Source organism: Hypanus sabinus, unplaced genomic scaffold, assembly GCF_030144855.1.
Source record: "Hypanus sabinus isolate sHypSab1 unplaced genomic scaffold, sHypSab1.hap1 scaffold_2120, whole genome shotgun sequence".
NCBI classification, from domain to species: Eukaryota; Metazoa; Chordata; class Chondrichthyes; order Myliobatiformes; family Dasyatidae; genus Hypanus; species Hypanus sabinus.
Window position 1 is genome coordinate 23,079 of NW_026780225.1, and position 12,439 is coordinate 35,517.

At 57.1% G+C, this 12,439-nt stretch overlaps 1 protein-coding gene across 1 annotated transcript; it reads left to right on the forward strand.

Annotated features, from left to right (window-relative positions):
- Positions 1 to 950: 950 nt before the first annotated feature.
- On the forward strand, positions 951 to 4,403 carry LOC132387707 (voltage-dependent calcium channel gamma-8 subunit-like; the record flags this gene model as incomplete). The annotated part of the gene is made up of 2 exons (XM_059960068.1): positions 951 to 1,091; positions 2,648 to 4,403. Coding segments are annotated over 2 exons (743 nt in total), but the record flags the coding sequence as incomplete, so codon positions are not given.
- Positions 4,404 to 12,439: the final 8,036 nt, after the last annotated feature.

Below are 12,439 nucleotides of genomic sequence, written 5' to 3' on the forward strand. Positions count from 1 at the left end.
TTCATACCCCTCCCTATCTCTGAAACCCCTACACTCCCCTTCCTCCTGTTCAAACCCCTCCCTATCTCTGAAACCCCTACACTCCCTGTCCTCCTGTTGAAACCCCTCCCTATATCTGTAAACCCTACAATCCACGTCCTCCTGTTCAAACCCCTTCCCTATCTCTGAAACCCCTGCACTCCCTGTCCTCCTGTTCAAACCCCTCCCTATCTCTGTAACCCCTACACTCCCCGTCCTCCTGTTCAAACCCCTCTGTCACCCCCTCCCTATCTCTGTAACCCCTACACTCCCCTTCCTCCTGCTCAAACCTCTCCCTATCTCTGTAACCCCTACACTCCTCGTCCTCCTGTTCAAACCCCTCTGTCACCCCTTCCCTATCCCTGTAACCCCTACACTCCCCGTCCTCCTGTTCAAACCCCTCTGTCACCCCTTCCCTGTCCCTGTAACACCTACACTCCCCCTTCCTCCTGTTCAAACCCCTCTGTCACCCCCTCCCTATCTCTGTAACCCCTACACTCCCCTTCCTCCTGCTCAAACCCCTCCCTATCTCTGTAACCCCTACACTCCTTGTCCTCCTGTTCAAACCCTTCCCTATCTCTGTAACCCCTACACTCCCCTTCCTCCTGTTCAAACCCCTCTGTCACCCCCTCCCTATCTCTGTAACCCCTACACTCCCCTTCCTCCTGCTCAAACCCCTCCCTATCTCTGTAACCCCTACACTCCTCGTCCTCCTGTTCAAACCCCTCCCTATCTCTGTAACCCCTACACTCCTCGTCCTCCTGTTCAAACCCCTCCCTATCTCTGTAACCCCTACACTCCCTGTCCTCCTGTTCAAACCCCTCCCTCAGTCTTTCCTTATCTCTCTTCCTTCATTTTTCCCTGATCTCCAGTAACTTTACACCCTTTCCCTTTGCTCCCCTGCCCACCTGCTCTCCCTCCCTCCCTGTCAGGGGTGGTCCGGGCCTCGAGCATCTTCCCAATCCTGAGTGCCATCCTGCTGCTGATGGGGGGAGTGTGCATCGCCACCAGCCGATTCTACCGGAGTCGCAGGAACATCGTGCTGGGTTCCGGCATCCTCTTCGTCGCTGCTGGTGAGAGAGATCACAGACAGGGCGAGGGGGGGGGGGGTCTGTGGGCAGGCGGGAAAGTCCTCAGATCGGGGTGAGGGCAGAGGAGAGGAGATGAGGGAGAGGGGGCGGAAATGAGAGTGGAGGGAGAGCTGCGGGAAGAGGGGAGAGATGACCAGAGTGAGGGAGGGGTGGGCAAGAGAGTAAGTGGAGGGGGTACAGTTGAGAGGAGGGAGGGGTGAGGGGGAGAGAGAAGGGGAAGGAGACGGTGGGGTTGCGGAGAGGAATTCAACTTCTGTAGCTGAAGTACTGGCACTCTGGGGAGGGCCTGAATGTGCTGATGTACAGGGATGGCGAGGAGAAGAGTGGCTCAGAACAGACCCTTATCATCTTCCCCCCTTTCTGAATGTACCACTCCCTCTCTTCCCTCCATTTTCCTCTTTTCTCCACCATACTCTGGCCCTCTCCAACCCCACACCTCACCCCCATCTCCCACTCTCCCTCTCTCGACTTCTCTCTGCCCCTCTCCCTGTCTCACTGAACCCTCCCTCCTTTCTCTCTCTCCCTCACACTGTCTCTCGCTCTCCCTTTCTCTCTTTCTCCTGTTCTCTCTCTCCCCACCCTCTCTCCTCCTCTCTTAATCCCCTTTTCCCCCACACTCTATCCCCTATCCCTACCCCTCTCCCCAATATCACTCTCTCAGTGTCTCTTTCCCCCTCTCTCTCCTTCCTCCCTCTTTGCCCCCTCTCTCCTTTCACTCTCACCCCTCCCTCTCTCTCCCCTTTATCTCTCCCACTCCCCCTGTCTTTCTGTCCCCGTCCCTCTCCCCTTTCTCTCTAACTTCCTCCCTCTGCCCCTCCCCATCTAACATTCTCCTCCCTTTCTCTCCTCCTCATGCTCCCCTTTATCTCCCCCTCCCTTTCACCCCTATCTAACTCTCTCCCTCTCCCCTCCCCATCTCCCCTTCTCTCTTTCTTCCTCCCATTCTCTCTCTCACCCTTCTCTCTCTACCCTCTCTCCTAACTCTCTTTGACCTCTCTCCCCCTCCCCTATATCTCTCCCTCCCTCTGCCTCTCCCCCTCTCCCACCTTTCTCTCTCCCTCTCTCACTCCTCCCTCTCTCCGCTTCCCCTCTCTCCCTCTTCCCCACTCGCCCTCTTCCTCTCTCCCCATCTCTCTAACTCCCCCTTCTTTCCACCCTCAATTCCCTTCTCATTCTCCCACTCTCTCTTTAGCTCCTCCCTTTCTCCACCTCTTGCCCCTTTCCCTCCTCTCTCCCCTCTAGCACCCTTCCTCTCCCACTCTCATTCTCCCCTTCCGCTCTAACTCCCTCTCCCCTAACTTTCTCTCCCCCTCTCACTCAACTCTCTCCCCACTCTCCCTCCCCTCCCCCTCCTTCCCCCTCTCTCTCACACTCTCCCCGCTTCTTTCCCTCCCTCTCTCTCCCTCTCTCTCATTCTCCCCTCACTCTCCCCAGGCCTGAGTAACATTATCGGTGTGATTGTCTACATCTCAGCGAACGCGGGAGACCCGAGCACCATGCACGGCCTCACTCACTCCCCCTCTCTCTCTCCCCCCCAGGCCTGAGTAACATTATCGGTGTGATTGTCTACATCTCAGCGAACGCGGGAGACCCGAGCACCAAGAGGGATGAGGACAAGAAGTTCCATTACTCTTATGGCTGGTCCTTCTACTTTGGCGGTCTCTCATTCATTGTGGCCGAAGCTGTGGGGGTCTTGGCTGTCAACATCTACATCGAACGGAGCAAAGAGGCCCGGTCACGCCGGAGCCGGACTGCCCCGGCTAAACCCGCCAGCTCCACGGCCCTCCGCCTTCCCTCCTACCGTTTCCCCTACCAGCGCCACTCCAGGGACGACCCAACCGCGGTTTCTCCCTCCGGCCTCCCACTCGCTTCCGCACCACCACCTTCATCCTCTTCCTCAATGGCCGTCCCTGCCGCTCCTACTGCCCCCTCTTCCTCCTCCTCGGCGGCTGACCTCTCCCTGTTCGCTCTGTCCCGCGATCCCTCCAAGGGCACCCTCGCCAATCTCCTCAACTGTGAGAGGGAGGCAGGGTTCCTGCAACTTCACAATTGTTTCGGAGGAGGAGGGGGAGGAGGGGCAGACGGGGGTAAGGAGAGCTCTGATACGAACACCCTGAACCGCAAGACTACGCCTGTCTGAGCGGAGGTGGGGGCAAAAGGCAGGGGGAGATAGATCCACCTCAGTCTCTGTGTCTCACTGTGACGGGACGGAGTGGGGGGAGCTTCACTCTGTGCCTGACCCCGGGAGTATGTGATGGGACGGTGTGGAGGGGGTTTCACTCTGTGTCAGATCTCAGGAGTCTCTGATGGGAGAGTGTGGAGAGAGCTTCACTCTGTGTCTGACCCCGGGAGTGTGTGATCGGATGGTCTGGAGGGGGTTTCACTCTGTGTCAGACCTCAGGAGTCTCTGATGGGAGAGTGTGGAGAGAGTTTCACTCTGTGTCTGACTCCGGGAGTGTGTGATGGGACAGTGTGGAGGGAGTTTCACTCTGTGTCTGACCCTGGGAGTGTGTGATAGGACGGTGTGGAGGGAGATTCACTCTGTGTCTGACCCTGGGAGTGTGTGATGGGACAGTGTGGAGGGAGATTCACTCTGTGTCTGACCCCGGGGGTGTGTGATCGGACGGTCTGGAGGGAAATTCACTCTGTGTCTGACCCCGGGAGTGTGTGATGGGACAGTGTGGAGGGAGCTTCACTCTGTGTCTGACCCCGGGGGTGTGTGATGGGATAGTGTGGAGGGAGCTTCACTCTGTGTCTGACCCTGGGAGTGTGTGATGGGACAGTGTGGAGGGGGTTTCACTCTGTGTCTGACCCCGGCAGAGTGTGATGTGACAGTGTGTATGGAGGTTCACTCTGTGTCTGAACACGGGAGTGTGTGATGGGACTGTGTGGAGGGGGTTTCACTCTGTGTGTGACCCTGGGAGTGTGTGATGGACGGTGTGGAGGGGGTTTCACTCTGCGTCTGACCTCAGGAGTCTCTGATGGGAGAGTGTGGAGAGAGCTTCACTCTGTGTCTGATCCCGGGAGTGTGTGATCGGACGGTCTGGAGGGAAATTCACTCTGTGTCTGACCCCGGGAGTGTGTGATCGGACGCTGTGGAGGGAGATTCACTCTGTATCTGACCCCGGGGGTGTGTGATGGGATAGTGTGGAGGGAGCTTCACTCTGTGTCTGACCCTGGGAGTGTGTGATGGGACAGTGTGGAGGGGGTTTCATTCTGTGTCTGACCCCGGCAGAGTGTGATGTGACGGTGTGTATGGAGGTTCACTCTGTGTCTGAACACGGGAGTGTGTGATGGGACTGTTTGGAGGGGGTTTCACTGTGTGTGACCCTGGGAGTGTGTGATGGGATGGGTTGGGCGGGGTTTCACTCTGTGTCTGACCCCGGGAGTGTGTGATGCGACAGTGTATAATGAGGTTCAATCTGTGTCTGACCACGGGAGTGTGTGATGGGACGCTGTGGAGGGAGATTCACTCTGGGTCTAACCCTGGGAGTGTGTGATGGGACAGTGTGGAGGGGGTTTCACTCTGTGTGTGACCCTGGGAGTGTGTGATGGGGCGGTGTGGAGTGAGATTCACTCTGTCTCAGACCCTGGGAGTGTGTGATGGGACGGTATGAAGGGAATTTCACTCTGTGTCTGACCGCGGGAGTGTGTGATGGGACAGTGTGGAGGGGGTTTCACTCTGTGTCTGACCCCGGCAGTGTGTGATGTGACGGTGTGTATGGAGGTTCACTCTGTGTCTGAACACGGGAGTGTGTGATGGGACTGTGTGGAGGGGGTTTCACTCTGTGTGTGACCCTGGGAGTGTGTGATGGGACGGTGTGGAGTGGGATTCACTCTATCTCAGACCCTGGGAGTGTGTGATGGGATGGGTTGGGCGGGGTTTCACTCTGTGTCTGACCCTGGGAGTGTGTGATGCGACGGTGTATAATGAGGTTCAATCTGTGTCTGACCCCGGGAGTGTGTGATGGGACAGTGTGGAGGGGGTTTCACTCTGTGTGTGACCCTGGGAGTGTGTGATGGTGCGGTGTGGAGTGAGATTCACTCTATCTCAGACCCTGGGAGTGTGTGATGGGACAGTGTGGACTAGGTTTCACTCTGTGTCTGACCCCGGGAGTGTGTGATCGGACGGTATGAAGGGAGATTCACTCTGTGTCTGACCGCAGGAGTGTGTGATGGGACTGTCTGGAGGGGGTTTCACTCTGTGTCTGACCCTGGGAATGTGTGATGGGAAGGTGTGGATGGAGATTCACTCTCTGCCTGAACCTGGGAGTGTGTGGTAGGACTGTGTGGAGGGAGTTTACTCTGTGTCTGACCCTGGGAGTGTGTGATGGGACGGTGTGGAGGGGTTTCACTCTGTGTCTGACCCCGGGAGTGTGTGATGCGACGGTGTATATGGAGGTTCACTCCGTGTCTGACCCCGGGAGTGTGTGATGGGACAGTGGGAAGGGAGCTTCACTCTGCGTCTGACCCCAGGAGTCTCTGATGGGACGGTGTGGAGGGAGATTCACTCTGTGTCCGACCCCGGGAGTGTGTGATGGGACAGTGTGGAAGGAGATTCACTCTGTGTCCGACCCCGGGAGTGTGTGATTGGACAGTGTGGAGGGGGTTTCACTCTGTGTGTGACCCTGGGAGTGTGTGATGGGACGGTGTGGAGGGGGGTTTCACTCTGTGTCTGACCCCGGGAGTGTGTGATGGGATAGTGTGGACTGGGTTTCACTCTGTGTCTGACCCCGGGAGTGTGTGATCGGACGGTACGGAGGGAGATTCACTCTGTGTCTGACCGCGGGAGTGTGTGATGGGACGTTGTGGAGGGAGCTTCACTCTGTGTCTGACCCTGGGAGTGTGTGATGGGATGGAGAGCAGGGGGTTTCACTCTGTGTCTGACCCTGGGAGTTTGTGATGGGACAGTGTGGAAGGAGATTCACTTTATGTCAGACCCTGGGAGTGTGTGATGGGATGGGTTGGGCGGGGTTTCAGTCTGTGTCTGACCCCGGGAGTGTGTGAAGGGAATGAGATGAGGGGGTTTCACTCTGTGTCTGACCCTGGGAGTGTATGATGGGACGGTGGGCAGGTGGTTTCACTCTGTGTCTGTACCTGGGAGTGTGTAATGGGACAGTGTTGAGGGAGATTCAATCTGTGTCTGACCCCAGGAGTGTGTGATGGGACAGTGTGGAGGGAGCTTCACTCTGTGTCTGACCCCAGGAGCGTGTGATTGGACAGTGTGGAGGGGGTTTCACTCTGTGTCTGACGCCGGGAGTCTCTATGGGCCGGTGTGGAGGGAGCTTCACTCTGTGTCTGACTCCGGCAGTGTGTGATGTGACAGTGTGTATGGAGGTTCACTCTGTGTCTGAACCCGGGAGTGTGTGATGGGACAGTATGGAGGGAGATTCACTCTGTGTCTGACCCTGGGAGTGTGTGATGGGACAGTGTGGAAGGAGCTTCACTCTGTGTCTGACCCTGGGAGTGTGTGATGGGACGGTGTGGAAGGGGTTTCACTCTGTGTCTGACCCCGGGAGTGTGTGATGGGACAGTGTGGAGGGAGCTTCACTCTGTGTCTGACCCTGGGAGTGTGTGATGGGACGGTGTGGAGGGAGATTCACTCTGGGTCTGACCCCGGGAGTGTGTGATGGGACAGTGTGGAGGGGGTTTCACTCTGTGTCTGACCCCGGCAGTGTGTGATTGGACAGTATGGAGGGAGCTTCACTCTGTGTCTGACCCTGGGAGTGTGTGATGGGACGGTGTGGAGGGAGATTCACTCTGGGTCTGACCCCGGGAGTGTGTGATGGGACAGTGTGGAGGGGGTTTCACTCTGTGTCTGACCCCGGCAGTGTGTGATTGGACAGTATGGAGGGGGTTTCACTCTGTGTGTGACCCTGGGAGTGTGTGATGGGACGGTGTGGAGGGGGTTTCACTCTGTGTCTGACCCCGGGAGTGTGTGATGGGACAGTGTGGAGGGAGCTTCACTCTGTGTCTGACCCTGGGAGTGTGTGATGGGACGGTGTGGAGGGAGATTCACTCTGGGTCTGACCCTGGGAGTGTGTGATGGGACAGTGTGGAGGGGGTTTCACTCTGTGTCTGACCCCGGCAGTGTGTGATTGGACAGTGTGGAGGGGGTTTCACTCTGTGTGTGACCCTGGGAGTGTGTGATGGGACTGTCTGGAGGGAGCTTCACTCTGTGTCTGACCCCGGCAGTGTGTGATTGGACAGTGTTGAGGGGGTTTCACTCTGTGTGTGACCCTGGGAGTGTGTGATGGGACGGTGTGGAGGGGGTTTCACTCTGTGTCTGACCCCGGGAGTGTGTGATGGGGTAGTGTGGACTGGGTTTCACTCTGTGTCTGACCCCGGGAGTGTGTGATCGGACGGTACGGAGGGAGATTCACTCTGTGTCTGACCGCGGGAGTGTGTGATGGGACAGTGTGGAGGGAGCTTCACCCTGTGTCTGACCCTGGGAGTGTGTGATGGGAAGGTGTGGAGGGAGATTCACTCTGTGCCTGAACCTGGGAGTGTGTGGTAGGACTGTGTGGAGGGAGTTTACTCTGTGTCTGACCCTGGGAGTGTGTGATGGGAGGGTGTGGAGGGGGCTTCACTCTGTGTCTGCCCCGGATGTGTCTGATGGGACGTTGTGTAGGGGGTTTCACTCTGTGTCTGACCCCGGGAGTGTGTAATGGGATGGAGGAGGGGGTTTCACTCTGTGTCTGACCCCGGAAGTGTGTAATGGGACGGTGTGGATGGAGATTCACTCTGTGCCTCAACCTGGGAGTGTGTGGTAGGGCTGTGTGGAGGGAGTTTACTTGTGTGTGACCCTGGGAGTGTGTGATGGGAGGGTGTGGAGGGGGCTTCTCTCTGTGTCTGATCCCGTAGTGCATGATGGGATGATGTGGAGGGGGTTTCACTCTGTGTCTGACCCCGGGAGTGTGTGATGGGACGGTGTGGAGGGGGTTTCACTCTGTGTCTGACCCCGGGAGTGTGCGATGGGACGGCGTGGAGGGGGTTTCACTCTGTGTCTGACCCCGGGAGTGTGTGATGGGATGGTGTGGAGGGAATTCACTCTGTGTCTGACCCCGGGAGTGTGTGATGGGACGGTATGGAGTGAGATTCAATCTGTGTCTGACCCTGGGAGTGTGTGATGGGACAGTGTGGAGGGAGCTTCACTCTGTGTCCTATCCCGGGAGTGTGTGATGCGACGGTATGGAGGGGGTTTCACTCTGTGTCTGCCCCGGAAGTGTGTGATGGGACGGTGTGGAGGGGGTTTCACTCTGTGTCTGACCCCGGGAGTGTGTAATGGGATGGAGGAGGGGGTTTCACTCTGTGTCTGACCCCGGAAGTGTGTAATGGGACGGTGTGGATGGAGATTCACTCTGTGCCTCAACCTGGGAGTGTGTGGTAGGGCTGTGTGGAGGGAGTTTACTTGTGTGTGACCCTGGGAGTGTGTGATGGGAGGGTGTGGAGGGGGCTTCTCTCTGTGTCTGATCCCGTAGTGCATGATGGGATGATGTGGAGGGGGTTTCACTCTGTGTCTGACCCCGGGAGTGTGTGATGGGACGGTGTGGAGGGGGTTTCACTCTGTGTCTGACCCCGGGAGTGTGCGATGGGACGGCGTGGAGGGGGTTTCACTCTGTGTCTGACCCCGGGAGTGTGTGATGGGATGGTGTGGAGGGAATTCACTCTGTGTCTGACCCCGGGAGTGTGTGATGGGACGGTATGGAGTGAGATTCAATCTGTGTCTGACCCTGGGAGTGTGTGATGGGACAGTGTGGAGGGAGCTTCACTCTGTGTCCTATCCCGGGAGTGTGTGATGCGACGGTGTGTATGGAGGTTCACTCTGTGTCTGACCCCGGGAGTGTGTGATGGGACGGTGTGGAGGGAATTCACTCTGTGTCTGACCCCGGGAGTGTGTGATGGGACGGTATGGAGTGAGATTCAATCTGTGTCTGACCCCGGGAGTGTGTGATGGGACAGTGTGGAGGGAGCTTCACTCTGTTTCCGACCCTGGGAGTCTGTGATCGGATGGTTTGGGGGGGGTTTCATTCTGTGTCTGACCGCAAGAGTTTGTGATGGTATGGTGTGGAGGTGGTTTCACTCTGTGTCTGAACCCGGGAGTGTGTGATGGTATGGTGGGAGGGAGATTCACTCTGTGTCAGACCCTGGGAGTGTGTGATGGGACGGCGTGGAGGGAGATTCACTCTGTGTCTGACCCCAGGAGTCTCTGATGGGACAGTGTGGAGGGAGCTTCACTCTGCGTCTGACCCCGGGAATGTGTGATGGGACGGTGTGGAGGGGGTTTCACTCTGTGTCTGCCCCGGAAGTGTGTGATGGGACGGTGTGGAGGGGGTTTCACTCTGAGTCTGACCCCGGGAGTGTGTGATGGGACGGTATGGAGTGAGATTCAATCTGTGTCTGACCCCGGGAGTGTGTGATAGGACGGTGTGGAGGGAGATTCACTCTGTGTCTGACCCCGGGAGTGTATGATGGAACGGTGTTGAGGGAGATTCACTCTGTGTCTGACCCCGGGTGTGTGTGATGGGATGGTGTGGAGGGAGATTCACTCTGTGTCTGACCCCAGGAGTGTGTGATGGGATGGTGTGGAGGGAGATTCACTCTGTGTCTGACCCCAGGAGTGTGTGATGGGATGGTGTGGAGGGAGATTCACTCTGTGTCTGAGCCTGGGAGAGTGTGATGGGATGGTGTGGAGGGAGATTCACTCTGTGTCTGAGCCTGGGAGTGTGTGATGGGACGGTGTGGAGGGAGATTCACTCTGTGTCTGAGCCTGGGAGAGTGTGATGGGATGGTGTGGAGGGAGATTCACTCTGTGTCTGAGCCTGGGAGTGTGTGATGGGACGGTGTGGAGGGGGTTTCACTCTGTGTCTGACCCCGGGAGTGTGTGATGGGACGGTGTGGAGGGAGATTCACTCTGTGTCTGAGCCTGGGAGTGTGTGATGGGACGGTGTGGAGTGAGATTCACTCTGTGTCTGACCCCAGGAGTGTGTGATGGGACGGTGTGGAGGGAGATTCACTCTGTGTCTGAGCCTGGGAGTGTGTGATGGGACGGTGTGGAGGGGGTTTCACTCTGTGTCTGACCCCGGGAGTGTGTGATGGGACGGTGTGGGGGTAGGTTCACTCTGTGTCTGAGTCCGGGAGTGTGTGATGGGACGGTGTGGAGGGAGATTCACTCTGTGTCTGACCCCGGGAGTGTGTGATGGGACGGTGTGGGGGTAGGTTCACTCTGTGTCTGAGTCCGGGAGTGTGTGATGGGACGGTGTGGGGGTAGGTTCACTCTGTGTCTGAGCCTGGGAGTGTGTGATGGGACGGTGTGGAGTGAGATTCACTCTGTGTCTGACCCTAGGAGTGTGTGATGGGACGGTTTGGAGGGGATTTCACTCTGTGTCTGACCCCGGGAGTGTGTGAAGGGACGGTTTGGAGGGGATTTCACTCTGTGTCTGACCCTGGGCGGAAGCTCTGTGAGTCATGCTGTCATCTGACTGCCTCTCTCTCTGTAAACATACATACACACTCAGAAATACAGAAATATTCTCTCTCTCTCTCTCTCTCACACACACACACACACACACACACACACACACACACACACACACACACACACACACACACACACACACACACACACACACACACACACACACACACACACACACACACACACACACACTCTCACACTCATTCACTCACAGAGCCCCACACACTATTTCACTGTGTCAGTTACCACATTCCTCCCGACCTCTCCAGGAACTCCTGCCAAAATGACTTTGGGAAGCACTTGCCACCATCCTGTCCGAGGCCGCTCCTGGGTACACCAACCGTTGCCTCACCATCGTTTGGACCAATTTCCCCCTCTACCCCCTTGCTCCGTTCACCGCTCCTTCCACTGCCTCTCCCTTACACCCTGTCCCACTTCACCACCCTGTCCAGGAGAGATATTACCCTCTCCCACCCAGACCTGTCACCCCATCGCCTGGAGAGATGTTCCCCCGCCCAGACCTGTCACCCCATAGCCTGGAGAGATGTTCCCCCACCCAGACCTGTCACCCCATCGCCTGGAGAGATGTTCCCCCACCCAGACCTGTCACCCCATCGCCTGGAGAGATGTTCCGCCTTCCCAGACCTGTCACCCCATCGCCTGGAGAGATGTTCCCCCACCCAGACCTGTCACCCCATCGCCTGGAGAGATGTTCCCCCACCCAGACCTGTCACCCCATCGCCTGGAGAGATGTTCCCCCGCCCAGACCTGTCACCCCATCGCCTGGAGAGATGTTCCCCCACCCAGACCTGTCACCCCATCGCCTGGAGAGATGTTCCGCCATCCCAGACCTGTCTCCCCATCGCCTGGAGAGATGTTCCCCCACCCAGACCTGTCACCCCATCGCCTGGAGAGATGTTCCCCCGCCCAGACCTGTCACCCCATCGCCTGGAGAGATGTTCCGCCATCCCAGACCTGTCTCCCCATCATAGAGCCATAGAACGTTCCAGCACAGAACCAGGCCCTTCCGCCTCTTCTTGGCTGTGCCAAACCATTTTTCTGCCTCGTCCCACTGACCCGCACCTGGACCATATCCCTCCAAACCCCTCTCATCCATCTACCTGTCCAAGTTTTTCTTAATGTCAAAAGTGAGCCCGCATTCACCACTTCATCTGGCAGCTCAATCCACACTCCCACCACTCTCTGTGTGAAGAAGCCCCCCCTAATTTCCCTTTAAACTTTTCCCCCTTCTCCCTTAACCCATGGCCTCTGGTTTTTTTCTCCCCTAGCCTCAGTGGAAAAAGCCTGCTTGCATTCACTCTATACCCATCATAATTTTATACACCTCTATCAAATCACCCCTCGTTCTCCTATGCTCCAGGGATCTGTACGGACATTCCCCAAATCTCAGACCTGTCTCCCTGTCACCTGGAGGGATATTTCCCCCAACCCGCATCTGTCTCCCCATCAGCTGTAGGACCATCCCTCCTTGCCCCCAATCTGTCACCCTGTCAGCTCGAGGGCTATCTATCCTTGCCCGGATCTGTCTCCCCAGCAGTTGGAGGGGTATTTCCCCCTTGCCCCAATCTGTCTCCCTGTCAGCTGGAGGGGTAATTGATATTTTTACGGCCTGGCATGGTTTCTATTTGTTCGATCAGTGCAGATTTTAATAAAGTGTGAGCTATGTTTCTGATCTGATGCCCGGCTCACAGCTCGTGGGGAGGTGTGGAAGGGTTGTGAAGGAGCGCTGCACTTTGGGAGGGGCGTGAGGGAACACCACACCATGCAGGGGTGCTGAGGGAGTTCCACACTGTGGGAGGGTTGAAATGGGAGCTCCACACTGTGGGAGGGT